Genomic DNA, 17964 nt, shown 5'->3' with positions numbered 1-17964 from the left:
GTTGTTTCCAAACCTGTAAATTGCTGCCAGATGTTTCCAAACTGATGTGCGCATCGTCAATAAAATCTCATTTATTAGCAGTAGGAAACGGTTGCTTATGTACATATAAAATGTGCGATGTATGTCGCAAAGCTGGTTGTACATAATTAGAATAACAAAAAATGCAATGAAACTTATTAAAATCACCCCTGTTTTGGATGACAAGTTAGTATATGTCTGGTATATGACCTGCAGAGTCATTGTTTGATTTCATGTATACATACTTTGTCTTTGTTAACTTGTCCAGAGCACTCTCCTGGAAGAATCTTTGCAAAAATACGCAGAGAGGGATTCGAAAATTCTTTTATTATATCTCAGTTACAGTGTTTTGTTCCTTTTATGTTCAAACATCAAAGGTTACAATAGCATTGTATCGCACACAATAGTAAGCTATGTAAAGGGTGCTGTGCTTATTGCTTATTCGGGAGTAATTTTTTTTTTTTTGTTTTTTTCCAATGTTAGCAGTTTATTTTTTTTTGATAGCTATAGATTTGGTGTTAAGTATTTTCCCTAGCATGTGTACATGTCTTTTGTTTGACTTGTATAACTTTATTGACAAAGGAGGTTTTAGTGAAAGCACAGAGTGTCTCTCAAGGACAGGTGGAACTGAATAAAGGCACAGGGCCAGATGTACTGAGACTGACAGGGCAGACTGCTAGCTAAGCCTGGCTGTGAGGCTTTAGGGCCAGAGCAGACTGCACCATGCTCCTGTCTGGATCGCATGGAACGCCCCTTGGGGTGCGTTTGACTGTGTTAGCTAACCCAACATTCTCAATGCTGAGATGACGGGTCATACTGTGGCCTGGGCAGTTGAGGTTCTCTAAGGACACTGTTCCCAGCTTGTCCTCACCTGCAGCACAGGGTTGATGCATCTCCCCCCCCCCACCCCCCGCCACTTGTGCAGGCATGCCTCAGGTTGTGTTAGTTTTGGCTGCAGTCAATCAGTACTTATCCCACTTGGTATTATTTGAATAATGGTCATGTCTTGGGTTGTCGTGTCTCTGCAGCCTCGCTGTTTTTCCAGCTGCTGTTCTCTGCTTGGCTTCTGCTAGGTGTCTTCAGTCGAGTCATTTATCAGACTCATTCTGTAACCAATGTGTGTCTGTTTCTAAGGCTACATATATGTTAAGACTTGTTGATTACATATCTATCATGAAAAGACAACATTGCATTTAATTCTGTATGAATTTAAACTTTGAGACATCTTTCAATGCTTGGTCTTTTTGATGAAGCGTTCTATGCCAGTATTCTGGATTGTCCCCGGTAGGGCTGAACGATTTATCGATTTCAAATCAAAATCGTGATTTGAAACAGCGGAATTAACGAATTGCAAAGGCTGCGATTTAGGGTATGCATTATACAGCATGTGTGACCCAGGGCTTAAAAGTCCCGAGAGTTTAACAAATTCATGTCGTCCTCCTTGTGTGTCATTCTCACCAATCAGCAGTAGCCCAAGGCGAATGAGTGTACGCCCACGTGAATCCCAAAGAAAGCATTATATTTGTGGTGTGAAAAAAATATCGATACCTGCTGAGCTATGAGTGAATTACCTACCTGTTTCATGGCCAGTGATGCTTTCAGAAAGGCCCTGTTATTAGGGGTACAAGCAGCCTTAGCTGCAGGATCCCTTTTGTTACTTTTCCTTACTGGATTTGCTTTCTTTTTATTTTTATTACTTAAACTTAACACAATCACAGCTTTTCTGATAATTGATTTATGTTTGATTGTTCAAACTAATAAATGCATGTTGGAAGCAATTCATATCTTTAAATTCTTGCATCCTTGCATTAGGAAATAGACCAGTTAATATTTTGATGCTATCTCATGTGGTAATTCTGCATCATGTGTTTTAAATCTATTACACATTGAATATTGAATTGAACCTAGTCTTTCAAAAAATATGGCAAATCAAATTGCAATCGCAATATCTGTCAGAATAATCATGATTAGATATTTTCCCCAAACCCTTTAGCACGGGTCCTCAATATTAGTGCTGTGTGATACCTATGATTTGCTTTGGTGGGGTTGATCAAAGCTATGGTCTGTTTTTATAAGATAAGGCGCACTTTCGATTTCTTTCTTTTTTTTTCACGTGCAATGGTCCGTCAGGCCACCTTGGTGTCACGTTCAAAGGCCCTTGGCCATGTTTGCACACGAGATCCGCCCATAAAGTGCCAGGTGCACTTTGCACTGGTGAAGGCCGTGCTGCATGTAATCAAGCACATGGTGAAATAACTTTTTATATTGCCCTTGGGGATAGTGGGCATTTTGCATGGTATTGCACTTAATGACGGCCTGTGGTATGCTCTGTAGATGGTTATGTAATACAATATGTCAAACAAAAAACCAGGGTACAAGTTGAAATGAAATTCAGTAATTTGTAAGCAAAATTTTCATTTGTGAACATTTCTGTCAGTATGAATCCGTAAGTCAGTGTTGCATGAAACCCCCTTCAGTGTTACCCGACTGACCATTGTTACCCGACTGACCATTGTTACCCGACTGGCCATTGTTACCCGACTGGCCATTGTTACCCGACTGGCCATTGTTACCCGACTGACCATTCTGTATACCTTTACATACTTCTGGGCATCAGTCTCTTATTGGAATCCTCAGTAACCAGTGAAATTCCAAAGAAATGCATGTACTCATTTATTTAAATTGGTTATGGGGGAGTCTTTGTAGTGAATGTGTCTATAAGCATGATTACATTCATACAGACAGGCACTGCATGAAGATGCGGTGAGTGGGATTAGCGCTGGTCAGGCAGGCTGGAGGTCTTGTCTCACGTGTGCTCTGGGGTTTCCACTTATGAGTGTCGATCAATGTTATTTTTGCTTCAGCTGACCTTAGCTCACCTACGCTGGGGGGGGGACAGTGCGCTCTCAGGTTCTCCTGTGGCTTCACTCTGAGTGACATGCTGGTGGGGGTCGCCGGATTGGCCGGCTGTCTGCTTCTGTAGACTGTGACCTCCTGTCCCTGTCCGAACCCCAGGTCCACATTGAGAGCTTGTGTGACTTACTGTGACTCAGCCTCTGCTCACAGCCAAGCAGGGATAAACTAGGTGATTTCCAAGGGCAAGTGAAGGGTGACCAGCTGAAATGTGAGATTTTTCAGTGGCAGTTTAATATTATTATGCTGTTCCAATATGTGATGAATAGTGGAGGTTTCACAGTGTGAGGTCTCTTCTCTGCTCCTCTTCATTCTTTCTCCAAGTGCGACAAATTAACCTGTTATAATAAATTTATGATCATTTGATGTGCTGATGTTTCTCCTCAAAGTGACTTGTTTTCAGAATATTAGATTCATTAATGTAAAACTGACAGCCTGTCTTATAGTAGTTACTACCCACTGCCTCGGCACGACCCCCTGCTGGGATTTCAACCTGAAACCCCTCCCTCTCAAGTCAGGCCGTTTAACCTCTTTTATAGCAGCTGTCTTAAAGTATTGATCTGTTATGGTGTCTTTGTCCTAGGCCAGCTGTCAGATGCGATCTGTTTTCAGTGCACAGCTCTCAGAATGACAAGCCAGAGGTAAGCATTCAAGGAGAGTGGCTCGCTGAGTTATGTGTTGAATTGTTATTGGAAAGGAATAAATGTAAAGCAGAGGAATGATTGTATACAGTTGTAAACATGCTTGTGGTAGCAGAATGCTAACAGAATGCTAATAGTTATGTATGCTTAAACAGGGGTGGCCAATCTTATCCAGAAAGGGCCGCTGTGTGTGCGGGTTTTCGCTGCAGCTCCCTAATTAGATTACGAATTGGAGAACTGATTGGCTGAAGAGTCCTCACACCTGGGTTTGAACAGCTGACCTAAAGGTTACCCCAGAAACCTGCACACACACCGGCCCTTTGCGGATAAGACTGGCCACCGCTGGCTTAAAGCTAGCTGAGGTATAAGATGGCGCTGAGTCTTCCGGTGCCTTCTCCGTCAGGACCGAAGGGCTCAGAAGTGGCGCCTTTTCCCCGCTGTTCTTCAGCCCGTCTCCTGGCAGCTTTCGGCAGTCCCCGGGCGCGTGGCGGCTGTACTGCGGCCAGGTGGCGGGTCCCCCTCCCGGCCCCCTGGGGACGTGGGCGGCCTCCGTCCCCGTGCGATGGTGGCACGGCAGCGCCCGGCTCTGCGACGACTCCAAGGTGGAGAAGTCCCTCAAGTCCCTGAAGGACAAGAACAAGACCCTGGAGGAGGGCGGTCCGGTGTACAGCCCCGTGGCCGAGGCCCCGCTGGCTCGGCGCTCCCTGGGCCAGCGCGTGCTGGACGAGCTGAAGCACTATTACCACGGCTTCCGGCTGTTGTGGGTGGACACCACCATCACCGGGCGCATGCTGTGGCGGGTTCTCCACGGGAACGTGCTGTCCCGCCGCGAGAGGCGGCAGGTGAGCTGAACCCGCCCTCGCTCCGGAGTGCGGAATGGAATAGGAACAGAAACTTTATTATTACTCTTTTTTTTTTTTGCCGTCCTGCTTTCTATAAGACACACAGACGCATAATCATGTGAGAACAAGCTTGGGGGTGGCACTGGGTCTGCCAGCAGGCAGCGCCCTTGGAGATGGGCATTAAGCGTCCTGTGGTGGCTCCAGTCTGAATCTTGGGATTCAAACCGGCAACCTTCTGATCATGGATACCGGGTCGTAACCCACTCACCCGCACACCTCCCCCGAAACCTAGGGGGCACTGTTTGAAGGGGTTGCCATCCGTAGTCTGTGGTACAACTTCAAAGCTAAATGCAGACTTTGGCACCTTTTTGCCACAAACTTCGGTGGTTTGGGTTTGAGGGGGCAGACTGAAATGTCAGTTGACTGCAGTCCCTGGCGTGTATGAACTGTGTGTTTCCAGAGGGCAGAGGACCGTGACCGGGTTTGGTTCAGTCACATCAGACTCTCTGGTGGTTTTTGGTGACACAGAGATGGTGAGGATTGGATTACCAGGATAATGGCTTCAGTCTTCAGCTTGCTTTCCTCATGGGAATTGGGGGTGGGGCTGTCGTCTGTCTCTTAACGGAGAGGCTGCAAAACCCCCCAGTTCCTGGTTTTTAGTGTTTTAATGATGCTTCCAGCATCAGTGCATTTTCCCCTTGGCTGAAAACCCTGTCATGTGACTCATTTTGAGAAAACAGCAGTGCTGTTTATGATGTTTGCCCTCGAAAAAGCGAATTTTTAAAATGAACTCCTGGTATGTCTGAGCCATGTGCTTCAGAGTGCTGATTCAGTCTGGGATGTCTTTACACTCATTTATCCAGCTGTAGACTAGTATGGGCAGATGCATCTTTTTCCCATTTTAAGTGTAATTTACACAGGTGCTGGGAGATGTAGTTTGTCAGCACTTCCAGTCCTGTTTTCAGCTGCAGCTGTACTGGGAATTGTAGTTCGTCAGCACTTTTTTTTTGTGATGACAATGCTCAAACTGTAGTTTATTTCTGACTGAACAATACTGTGTATATGTATACTTTATTCATACCTGTTGGGAAATTGGGTAGTTTTTGTATTTATCAACTTGCTATTTGTTTTTGGGTTATAGCAAAGGGATGACCGGTGTTCGACGCCCCTGAAACAGTTGGGGTAAAGGGTCTTTCTTTAGGGTTCAATGATATGATTGTTCTGTTGGCTCCAGGATTCAATCTCACAACGTTCTGGACATAGGCAGAAATTCCTGACCTGCTGAACTACACACTGCCCACTCGGACCTATTCGAACCCCCTCGGTCGTTCCTTTTGTACGGGCTGTTCAGACTCTCTGTGTTCGCCTGTGACGAGCCAGAGCCGACGCTGTGCCTTTAAGAGGGTGTTTGTGTGCCTGGCCCACACTCTGCTCCTCATGGAGCCGGAGCTCGCAGGACCCATCTCCATGCCAATGGATGGAGGACAAAAGCTCTTTCTCAGGTCGACAGGCCAAGCTTTGTCCCCGGTGGACAGGGGAGGGGTTAAACACCACCTTTCACCCCCCCCCCCCCCCAACCTATGAACGTGTTCCTCTCTGGGTGTCTTCAGGATTACCTACCCCCACATAATCCTCTGTTACCTACCCCCATGCCTGTCAGAACTCAGGGGATGTGGAAGGCGGCCAATCCGGTGGCCCCTTAGCTGTTAGCACTAGCGTTAGGGGGTTCTCTGTGAGGTCAGTCTGGATGTAAGTCATGGCTTCCCATTGGTCAGACCCCTGCCTGTGGTGGATATTCATTCTGTCCTATGGCCAGCACACCTGCTAAGGCTCAGTAAATAATCATTCAGTTTGGTCTTCTCTGCTCGTGCTGGGTGGAATAAATATATAGAACTACCTGTGGTCCCTCAGGAATGAACAGGACCTGCAGTCTGTGCCTGTCAACCTGATAGTCATGAGGTAAGAGGCTGGGAGTTTCTGCATTTGCAGGCTTTTCTTCTGATCGCATCTCTGTCCACGGGACAATTCCTAGCAGGATAAGAGATTAGAAGATGGATTGGCTTGTAGTTGAAGATGATGATTTTTATATGCCAAATTCTTCCATTCCTCACTGAACAAGATGATTTAAATATGATTATTAGCTGAAGCTATTGTACCTTTCTGCTCTTGTTTAGTTCTTGCGTACCTGTGCGGATGTGTTCCGGCTCCTGCCCTTCCTGGTCTTCATCATTGTGCCCTTCATGGAGTTTCTACTTCCTGTGGCCCTGAAGCTCTTCCCTAACATGCTGCCTTCCACCTTCGAGACACAGTCCAAGAAGGTAGGAATGGTTTTATCCCTGAACACATAGTATAGTGAGTGCTAAAGCGCTAACCCCAGACCACAGTGTAGTGAGTGTATTGTTAGCCCCAGGGCACAGCGTGCTAAGTACTAAACCGCCAATCCCAGGTCACTATGTGCCAAGCGCTAAAATGGTAACCCCATGAAATAGCATGACAAGTGCTAAACTGCAAGGCTCAGGCCTACAATGTGGCAAGTACTAAAGCGTTAGCCCCAGGGCACAGCATAGTGAGCGCTAAAGCTCTCGCCCCAAACACACAGTGTAACGCATGCTAAGACGCTAGTCCCATGGAACAGTGTGCAAAGTGCTCAAGTGCTAGCCTGGACCCACAGTGTAGCAAGTATTAAAGCGCTAACGCCAGGGCACAGCATAGCCAGCACAAAAGCTATTGCCCCAAACCCTCAGTGTAACGCGTGCTAAAGTGCTAGTCCCAGGGAACAGCATGCAGAGTGCTAAAGTGCTAGTCCCAGGGAACAGCATGCAGAGTGCTAAAGTGCTAGTCCTGGACCACAGCGTAGCGCTAGCCCCAGGTCATTGTGTGCTAAATAAGCGTTAGCCCAAGGGCACAGTATAGCAAGTGCTGAAGTTCTAACCCCAGACCCATAACGTAGTATGGGGTAGCTGAATGCTAAAGTGCTAGCCCCAGCGTACCGCATAGTGAGTGCTAAAGCGCTAGCCCCAGCTTACCGCATACTGAGTGCTAAAGCGCTAGCCCCAGCGTACCGCATAGTGAGTGCTAAAGCGCTAGCCTTAGGCCCACAGCATAGCGAGCGCTAAAGCGCTAGTCCTAGAGCGCAGTGTGCTGAGTGCTAAAGCATTAGGTGCAGGGCCTAAGCTGCAGTGTGTCAAGTGTTAAATGTGGTGTATAGCTAAGTGCCATGTGTGTTCGCTACAGGAGGAAAGACTGAAGAAGGAGCTGAGGGTTAAGCTGGAGATGGCCAAGTTTCTCCAGGACACAGTGGAGGAGATCGCCCTGCGCAACAAAGCCGCTAAAGACAACGTGACTAAGGAGTTCTCTACTTTCTTCCAGAAGGTAATGCCCGTTAGTCAGGTTCCTGACCACCGTTCCCAGTGAGAATCTATTTGCTGGCTCCTTCTGTAAGCAGCTTCCGGCAGAGTAAACACTTCCTGGGACAGTCTGCCTTGTCTTCCTTTATGTTGTGTTACCACAGAACTTGATTCATTGTAGTTTTTGGAGATGATGGAGTGAGCCCCATTATAAATACTGTGTGTGCTCAGTGTTGGAGACCTGTGTATGTTACATATGTACTGGGATTCATACTGAATCCTATCCTGGTTATGACTATATGTATATTTTGTGTGAATTGGCAAGAACCACGAGACAGCAGATCATGCATATGTAAGCCATATGTCCTAAACCATATGTCTGCTTTAAGGAGAAGCAATTCTGTATCTGCTAGCTGCCTGACGCGTTTGTATGTAATCTACCCTTCGGCGACATTCATCTTCTCATGTGGACGCACATCAACAACCATTTGTTGAGCATGTGTTGTCTTAGTAGAGTGAATAGTTATGGTTTTCTACCTGAGAAGAACGTTCCTGTATCCGTGCCGTTGTTCTCGTTGGGGTCTGCGCTCGAGGTGTCCCCGTGTCAGGCGCTGAGCGAGACGTCACCATCTTCCTCATAGATCCGGGATTCCGGGGAGAGGCCAAGCAATGAGGAGATCATTCGCTTCTCCAAGCTGTTTGAGGATGAGCTGACACTGGACAACCTGACGCGGCCCCAGCTGGTGGCCCTGTGCCGACTGCTGGAGCTGCAATCCATCGGCACCAACAACTTCCTGCGGTTCCAACTGATCATGAAGCTGCGCGCCATCCGCACCGACGACAAGGTCTGGCCCGCCGAGCCGCCGACCCGACCGTCGCCGAATTCCAGCCAGAGCGTTCTGAGTGTCTCATATGCGCGACTGTCATCTCCCACCTTCAGCTGATCGCCGAGGAAGGCGTGGACAGCCTGAATGTCAGCGAGCTGCAGGCAGCGTGTCGGGTGCGAGGCATGCGGGCACTGGGTGTCACCGAGCAGAGGCTGCGCGATCAGCTCAGACAGGTAAATCAGGCGCCTCTGTCACACGGGGCGTGACGTGGCAGGTGGGGTCAAAGGTCAGGCTGTCAGCGCCACCGCCCGTAGTTTCAGACTTTGACTTACCGTCATTCTCACGGCGGCTGCGTTAACCCAGAAACTGATTCAGCAGCAGAAGTAACTGCCAGCCATTGAAAATACCTTTTGTATTTAAGTCGTGGGGCTTTATTTCCATGCCATTTATACAGAGCTGTACATCAGCACAGGATAACTGCCCCTTAGCTCTTGATTTACATTAATTTCTGTGGTAAGATTTATCTTTATTGAGATTTTTTAATACAAATTTTATGATACTACTGACAAGGTTCTTCATACGTCATTTTTCTCTTTAGGTCAGCGGTGGCCAATCTTATCCGCAAAGGGCCGGTGTGTGTGCAGGTTTTTGGGATAACTTTTAGGTCGGCTGTTCAAACCCAGGTGTGACGACTCTTCAGCCAATCAGTCCTCTAATTAGTAATCTAACCCACAAACTCAGCGGCCCTTTCTGGGTCAGACTGCCCATCCCTGATTTTGGGGCAGATGATAGTAGATGGAATGTTTTTAGAACATGATATTTTTTGTTTTCTAGAAAAATTGTTAGCATAAATTACTCAGCAGCAATTAGTGGAGACAATACCTTGAACATCAAATAATAAGATCCTATTTTAATTAATCCTCTTAACAATAATATAAAAGATTATTCTGATATTCCCTGCACACATACCACAAAAGTGAGCTGGCTAGAGTTTGATTTTGGAGTTCAGACAAGTCTGCACTCGCATACATACACATTTACATGTATGTAAGAGTTTTATTACTTTGTATATAGCCTGTAGGGTTTGCAAAGTGCCCCGACGCTTGTCAAAAGCACCCATGACGGTATTTAAAGTGAACACTAGTGAACTGATCACGCCCAGTGTGTCCAGAGCTGTGTGTTCACCGCTGTGCGGGCGCAAGTTTGGAATGCAGCAGGTGATCATCCGCGGAAGCAGACAGTGACGTCAAGCGTGTCGTAAACGTTCGACCGGACACATCCGCTAATGTGCGTGCGGAGAAGTTTGAACCAGCCTTAACATTCAGCAGGCAGGTTAAAAAGACTTCCCTCCTCACTTTGTGGGCGTGCAAGAAACCACAAGCTACATCTGCAAAATTGCCTTCTGATGCTCTGAGAGAGAAATGGATGGTTTCCTCTTTAACACGTTTCAGGATCTGAACTCGTATAGATACTTTTCAGACTGACAGTCACGCTTTGTGGGAATGTGGTAGACGGAACTTTGCATAGCCTGTACTTCAGTGATTATAATCGATCTTTTTAAGATAATATTCATGCTGTAATGTATTTAAATTACTTTATTAGAAATCTGTACTGAGTTAGTCCCCTTTCAATTTCTCTTATCTTTTTAATGTATGTTTGAAAAAAAAGCAATTGGACAAACGCATAGCGTTGGACAAACCATTGTAATTTTATTTGTACGGTTTGATCCACAAAATGCACTCTCCTCTTTAATTTTGTTGGTTATTTTTGTGGCTGTTGAGGATATGTTGAGGATGTAATGGTTGACTGCATGCAGTCTGTATGCAATTAAAATGTCTCTGTCTCCCTCTAGTGGTTGGAGCTGCATCTGGATCAGCAAATCCCCACCTCACTGCTGCTGCTGTCCAGAGCAATGTTCCTACCGGACACTCTGTCCCCGGCTGACCAGCTTAAGACCACCCTGCAGACGCTGCCGGACGTTGTGGTGCGTGTGCGTGTGCGTGTGCGAGAGATTGTGTTGTATGTGTTTGATCCCATGTGACACTGTGCGTTTGTGTGTGAAAGGCTAAGGAAGCCCAGGTGAAGGTGGCTGAGGTGGAACTCTCCAAGGTGGACAACAGGACCAAAGTGGAGACCACGCTGCAAGAGGAGCTGGCCATCCAACAGGAGCAGCGGGAGAGGCTGGCCGAGGCAAGCCCCCCCCCCCCCCACAAACACCGTGCTCACGTTTAATGGTGCAGCTCGGGGCTCAGATGGGCGTATCTCATTCCACAGAAGGAGGCGGAGCCTGTTGCCGCCAAGGCACAGGTGGCTGGAGAGCCTGATCAAGAGCTGGTCAGTGTGGACACCACCATCCATACAGAGACCCTGAAGGACACCGCCCCCGTTCTTGAGGGCATCAAGGTAAGGTGGGCGGGGCTATGCCTTGGCAAGCTGTGGGGGTGTGGCTAAACCAGGGCTGGGAACGTATCTCAGTTCACTGCCTTCCTGTTGGCTCTAACTTTACAGTCATGCAGTTAAAATACAGCTTATTTCTAAGGGCTGACCGCAGATTGTCTTTCTCAAGCTTGTTACTGCATCATTACCCACTGAGACTGCAGTGCCTCTTACAGGACTGAAACCTGTACCCATCTGGGTGACTTCTGCAGTGCAATTCCAGGCAGGTGACAGTGAGGGCACCTCTGGACTTCAGATGAGCAGGGTTTGAATTATACACACAACGGTGACATTTATGCTATTATGCTATTTTTTTAATTTCAGGAACCTTAATGTACGGAAAATATAAAATATAACCTATAACATAAAACTGAACAGCTTTTTAGAGCTCCCCCTCCATCTCTGGGGAGCCCCGGACCGTCTCTGGGGAGCCCCGGACCGTCTCTGGGGAGCCCCGCTCCCCTTAGCTCCCTCGTAATTCGAACCATGCAGATGAGGAATAGCAGAATACTATCATGTTTACTGAGTCAATGCTCCTCTTTCTACCCTGATCTGTGGTGCTAAAGGACTAAGTTTATGAACTGGTGAATGCACATAGTTGTTGAATGCTGGCATTTCGGCTGCTGTTTCCTGGTTTCAGCAGCATACTTGTGTAGATTACACGGATGATTGATGCTCTTCTCCTCTCACGCTCTGTTTCAGCAGTGGCAGAGGTACCATTTAATGGCGCTCTCCTTTTAATGCATTGTGCACCAACCCCGTATTAGTGATGGCCAAATGGAGCTTCATGAACCATTTGCTGTATTTTCTGACCCCACTAGATGGTGCTCTCTTCAAAAAGAAAAGGGCTCAAAGCATGCCCCAATGCAAACCAAGAGCGCCATCTAGTGGGGTCAAAAAAATCGCAAATGGTTCATGAAGCCTCATTTGGTCATCACTGCATTTTGTGGCTTTCCCTATTTCAGTGTAGTGTGGCACTACCCCCCCCAGTTCGTGTCACTGGCCCTGTACAGCCCCTGCCCTCCACCTCACTTATCGGCGTTCTGCCCCGTTCAGGGAGAGGAGATCACCAAAGAGGAGATTGACATGCTGAGTGATGCTTGCACCAAACTGAAGGAGCAGAAAAAGCTACTGACTCTGGAAAAGGAGGAGCTGGAGGAGCTGAAGGACGACGTGCAGGAGTACAACGAGGTAAGGAGTCCCAGCCCCCGAGCTCTACCTCTGAGCCGAACCTCTGAATGTTTCGACTGTGATTCCTGATGGGCTTGACTTGGGACACTAGGACCTGGAGGAGATGAAGAAGGAGCTGTCCAAGACTGGCCAGGAGGCGGAAGTGCAGGAGTCAAAGGCCAGCAAGCGCCTTTCCCGAAGGGTCAACCTCATGATCGGCCGCATCGACAGCATCATCGACGAACTGGACCAGGACAAGGCGGCGCTGGATGGACAGATGGACAGCAGGGCGGCGCCACCTCTGGGGTGAGTGTTCACGTTAGTGTGGGGTTCTTTAGCTTGACTGATTTAACAAGATTAATCTGTTATTTCTGTTGGGGTGTGTGTGGAGACTGCAGTTTATTCAGTCTGCGTCTGTCCCGCTGATTAAAAGACCCATGTATGACCCATGGGATTGGCTTGTTTGCAGTAAAATGGTGGTGGGGCACTTGGTGATAGACCCAGGGAGTCTGAGAATTAAATCCTGCTGCTGCCACGCTGGCTGAAATATGGTAGAAATATTAAGACTATGGTGCCGCGTTTTGCTTGTCTGTTCCCTTCTTTGGTTCTTTCTTCATGGTATTTATGGAAATTATTTTTGAATAAATCATATAAACATGGGATTATTTGTTGTTAAATCTAAGTCTGGATTTGATCCAGAGCTGTTGTCAAACACTGTTTTAGCAGAGTGAAAACGCAGGGATTACCTTGGACAGTTACCAGTAAATTTATGCAATAAAATGATTAAACAAGTGCTTCTTAAATTATATCTCTTTACAAATCACAGCTATTAAACTTTCTCCAGAGATCAAATCAGCGAATCATTGTGGAGAGTGAGACTACCAATCACAAGCCAGCATGGTCTGAGGGACCACACCAGAGTCCTGCATGGGTCTCATTTTGACAAACCACACCCGCCCGTACCCGTCATACTTAAACCCGTATGAGAACCATTATCCGACAGAAATAAAATAAAATTCTGCACCCGATCCGACCCGCTATAAATAAATACCGACACCCGACCCGCACCCGAATGAAAATCGGTCAGATAGCCAAAATTAAAGACAAAAGTTTATTGCCACAACAAACGACCAGTGACATGTGCAACATCAGTTGAAAAGGCATAGCCAAATGAAAACGCTGCTTAATAACAGGCTAATAAACAAGTAGTAGCCTACCTCCAATCTCAATTTTGATATTGCCATGCCCACACATAGCCTTACCAGCTTACAATCAAATGTGTTAATAAAACTAAAATTATATAAAATGTACATTAGGCTACTTTGTACAGTATCGGGTTTTATAGCTTATAGCGTGCACTGTCCGGTGCTTTATATTACTGTGTAAAAAAAAAAAAAAAAGGATATCGTCCACAGTTGATGGCCTCAGCTGACTCCTTCGCTCCTGGATGACATGTCCAGCGCATGAGAAATCTCACTCACTCACGGCGCTGGATGCCGGGGTGGCGAGAGTAGATCTCGCAATATGACCAATATTGGGAAACAAACACTCATGCTCTCTCCACCAAGACAAGACGTCAAAAGAGACATCTTTTAGGTGTTTTGTAATCAATGTAAGCAGCCACTTCATCCTGATACTGCAAGGTCTCATCACTGGAATCTTCCCCGTCTGACAGTGTGTCATCTGTCACTCGAGCTCGCTTCCCGGGTGGGGGTGCGGTGGTGGCACTGCTCAGGACCTCCACGCTTATCCTTCAGATCTGTGATGCGGGGATGCGACAGACCTAGCACAGTTCTCCACATGCTTCTTAAGCGATGAAGTTCCACATCTGCGGCTATCATACACAAAAACTTTCAGGCATGTTTTACACGCAGGGAAGCATTTAACGACGTTGTTTTCGTTATCTGACATAATTCTCCCACGTTGGACTTGATTTTAGTGGAGTTATTGGCCACAATTTTAAACTCTCCACTTGCGAGTTTTCTTTTCGAACAGCTGCTGGAGATCGCGTGCGTTTTTTGAAAATGAGAGCGGGAGAGATTTCTGGGAATGCGCGTGCCGGCATAAACTGCTATGGATTTTACGTTTTATCTTCAATGCAGAAATTTTTTGTGTGTCACTAAAACATTGCCCTAGGGCAGGGCTATTCAAATCACGGTCCTCAAGGGCCGAGCACTGCTGTTTTCTAGCTTTCTAAGAGCCCGTTGTGAAGCCTCTGGCCAATTAGAGCCAGAAATTATTAAGCTAACTACCTGGGAGACTTGAAAACAAGGCCTGGATTTGGAATCGAGGGCCAGATTTGAATAGGGGGGCCCTAGGGTATTTTTTGTTGGCCCACGATATTTTTCACCCGTTTCATCAAAATTTGCGGGTCACCTGTCAGATAACCGCTGGTACCCAAACCCGTGCAGGACTCTGGGCCACGCCCCCAATTACCCTTTAACACACACCACCATCTTACTCTCTGTCAAATTCAGTGATCAATTCCTGTATGCAGCTTGTACTTCAACTTTAGGGAGAACCTCATCAGCATCGACGAGCTGATCACCATCATGCGGCAGATCCAGAACATTCCGGAGCAAAAGCTGCAGAGCATCGCTGATGCGCTGGACGAAAACAAGGATGGCAAGATCGACATCGATGACGTCATTAAGGTTAGGGTTTTGATGATCATGTAGACTCGTGAGAAACGTTGCATTTTACGTACGTTATTTATTTCTATGACAGGAACTGAGCTGCTGTTGTATGAAGTTCTCAGGTCAAATATCTGTATGTGATTTGAGCAAAAAAGATGATTTACGGTATTGATCACTTTAGTGGTGCCAAATGAAGCTCCCTTCATCTCCCTGACCCGGCCTGCATAAAGAAATCACTCTCTATCTGTATTCAGATCATCCACCCGGAACATCAGGGATCCATGCACTTAAGGGGTGTGGCTAACCCTAGGCCCCGCCCCCCAGGTCACATGTTTATCTCTCCGTCCCATAGGTGGTGGAGCTGATCGACAAGGAGGACATAAACATCTCCACCACGCAGATGGCTGAAATCATGGCGATGCTGCAGAAGGAGGAGATACTGGTGGAGAAGGAGAAGGCCAAAGAGAAGGCGAAGCAGAAGGAGGAGCAGGCTGTGGAGGTGCAGAGCTGAGTCCGTGTCTGAGCCTTAGGGGGCCAGACCGAGTCACAGCATGCCGCGCAAATGAGGCCTCGCGTTGGACTCCCGTCATTAGACAGACATGTACAATTCATGTGTGAGCAGGAAATGTGCACCTCCATGTTTAGTTCCAATCTGATAAATCTGATTAATACATTTAAGCCAGAATGCTAAGGATGGATAGTAACGTTTGAGTCTGTTTGCCTTTCATTAATATTCATATTTGGGAATGAAAACATTTTAAACATTTTGCTGCATAGTGTATCATCATATCATCATTATCATCATTCCATAAATGCAAATTATGATTAGGGGTCCAAGCATGTAGAAATTTGGTTCTATGACTTGCTGTCTGTGACACATTGGCCAGAACAAAAGAGGCCTCCTTTGCTTGCCAGTAGGTGGGGTTCTGCACGCCCCCACAAAATGTTCTAGTTTTTATGGCCTTAGCTGCCCATTGGATTTTAGGGCAAAAAAACATTTGAAGAAAAGCTAGTGGGGCCAGCTACATAAGCATTGTGACCCCCAGTGACGCCCAAAATGCCACGCCCTTCACCACGCCCATCTTAAACCAACCGCTCTAACTCGAATGCTTTGGCCAGTCTTCAGGCCAACATTGGCAGGCATATCGAAGGAGGTGCAGCAAAACTGGTGTGATTACATCCATAGAGGGTGCTATGACATCTGTATTTGTAAAACCACTGGACCAATCCAGTCCATACCGCCTTCGTCTTAGCCTAAGTCAATATGTACAGTGATGTAATGATACTGGAAAAGCACATGACCGGCATTAGCCAATAGGATTTCGGCAGCCATTTTACATGCTATACGACGCTACGTGGACCATATGCTCGCTCATTAATCTGTGTCTCTGATCTGCTCAGAAGGTCCTGCTGGCCTGCGGTGCTTGGACCTGGCTGATCACCTCTTATTTATTATTTTGCTTCTGACATCAGATCTAATCGTCAATCATTAAATGTAGTTAATGATTATTCAAATCACGGTCCTCGAGGTCCGAGCACTGCTGGTTTTCCAGCCCTCCTTTACCTGTCAGTCAGGTGTGAAGCCTCTGACCAATCAGAATCAGTAATTATTAAACTAACTACCTGGGAGAACTGAAAACAAGGCCTGGATTTGGAATCGAGGTCCAGATTTGAAGAGCCCTGTTCTAGGCTGTCCATTGTGCAGTGTGTTAATTGCTGTCTATCCCAACACACTTACTTTTGGGGCAAAGTGACACGCTTGGATGAGACGGATGAGAAGACTCTCCTGCCACTGCAGGGTTTCTCCTCGCATGTACCTGTGTATCCGTTTTGTGTACGTGCGAGGGAGGGGTTTGTAGCGCTGAGTCTCTGATTTACCAAAGGTGAAAGGGCACTTTGTCGTAGGAGTTGTGATGTTAGAACTGTAATCGGTTCGTTTGGTCTGGCCTGATGTGTTGGAAATCATCTGTTTGTATTGCTTAGGTGTTATTGGGTAAACCCAAGCAGCACAAGGCTGCTTTGTCCTCAACAATCGAGCTGTTCTCTTGGGAGTAACTTGAGACTTGTGGCTACTGGCAGCTGAAGCATTGCTTCATGCTTTTTTGGCAGTGATTGCGTGACGGACAGGAAGTCCCGCCCCCTGGACGTATGTGTGTCATTGGTGTTTGAGAAGATTTGCTTTTTAGCCAGTGGTATGCAGCCCCTTGATGGCACTGCTTGCTTCCCGTCCGGATTTCTTTATAAAATGTTACTCTTTACAGATAAATCATGGCATGTCTCCTGGGGTGTGGACATCAGCTTGGTGTTCAGCCGTAACAGTGCTGTGAGCCCCTTTATGAACAGAAAAGGCCTATATTGGGCTGCACTATGATCAAGCGTGGCTTTTAATTGTGTTTTTTTTTTTTTGGACTCAGGTTTAAATGTCTTCTGCAGGCAGCTGTAGGGAGATGGGATCCGTCCGAAGTGATGTGTAGTGTTTGCTGCACTGGGTGTTTGACTGAAAGAGGGGTATCAAGAAATGAATGCAAAAGACCTTAAGCAGTTTTGTTCGGGAATTTGGTGTCATTTTAATTTGCTATTAATTAGATAATATTTCTTATTGTTTTGAAAGATGAACTCTTGATTCTGAAGGTGTTTTCCAGTTTTTGGGAACTGTATGGGGTGAAATGTTTTGGTGCGCAGTGGCCTGTGAGATCTCAAAGCCGCTTAGCACTGCATTAATTTTCGCTCCCTGCCCAATTTGTCTGCATCACTTTTGCGCAGGAATGCAATGAGTACTGCTGTAAATGTCAGTATATATTTGAATTTAGTATGAAAATGCTGGATGCAGTCTTACATTTATTCCTGAAATAAGCATTTCAGAATTACTATATCCAGCATTTTGTACTATTTAATGCAATTATATTTATATCAGTTTTATTTAAAATATTTAACAGATTGACTGACACCAAGGAATAATCCATCAAAATATCAGATATAGAAATTGACTAAAATTCTCACTTTTGAAGCTACTTTAAATCAGTAGCTGTGTATTTTAGAATATTCTCAAGCTGCCTTGTCATATTTGTAAATGTTCATATTTACATACTATGACAGAATTTATTTTAATTCAATAAAGTTTGGTTCCTAACTGA

General features: G+C 46.4%; 1 protein-coding gene across 2 annotated transcripts in view; it reads left to right on the top strand.

Annotated features, from left to right (window-relative positions):
• Positions 1-17964, top strand: part of letm1 (leucine zipper-EF-hand containing transmembrane protein 1) — an 18920-nt gene extending 956 nt beyond the window's left edge. Inside the window, exons 2-15 of one of the 2 annotated variants that reach the window (XM_023812469.2) lie at positions 3515-3572; positions 3976-4414; positions 6589-6732; positions 7649-7786; positions 8403-8606; positions 8702-8821; positions 10441-10572; positions 10653-10778; positions 10863-10991; positions 12081-12215; positions 12307-12500; positions 14692-14848; positions 15183-15329; positions 17245-17964. In XM_023812469.2, coding sequence (XP_023668237.1) covers positions 3515-3572; positions 3976-4414; positions 6589-6732; positions 7649-7786; positions 8403-8606; positions 8702-8821; positions 10441-10572; positions 10653-10778; positions 10863-10991; positions 12081-12215; positions 12307-12500; positions 14692-14848; positions 15183-15329; positions 17245-17250 — 2129 coding nt within the window. In that variant the 3' untranslated portion in view covers positions 17251-17964. Of the gene's footprint in view, positions 1-3514; positions 3573-3975; positions 4415-6588; positions 6733-7648; positions 7787-8402; positions 8607-8701; positions 8822-10440; positions 10573-10652; positions 10779-10862; positions 10992-12080; positions 12216-12306; positions 12501-14691; positions 14849-15182 lie in introns of both variants that reach the window. The other variant, XM_023812468.2, reaches the window with a different exon arrangement.

The sequence above is a fragment of the Paramormyrops kingsleyae genome, chromosome 25, assembly GCF_048594095.1.
Source record: "Paramormyrops kingsleyae isolate MSU_618 chromosome 25, PKINGS_0.4, whole genome shotgun sequence".
NCBI classification, from domain to species: Eukaryota; Metazoa; Chordata; class Actinopteri; order Osteoglossiformes; family Mormyridae; genus Paramormyrops; species Paramormyrops kingsleyae.
The sequence above is the reverse complement of the archived record's forward strand: the minus strand, read 5'-3'. Positions and strand labels throughout refer to the sequence as shown.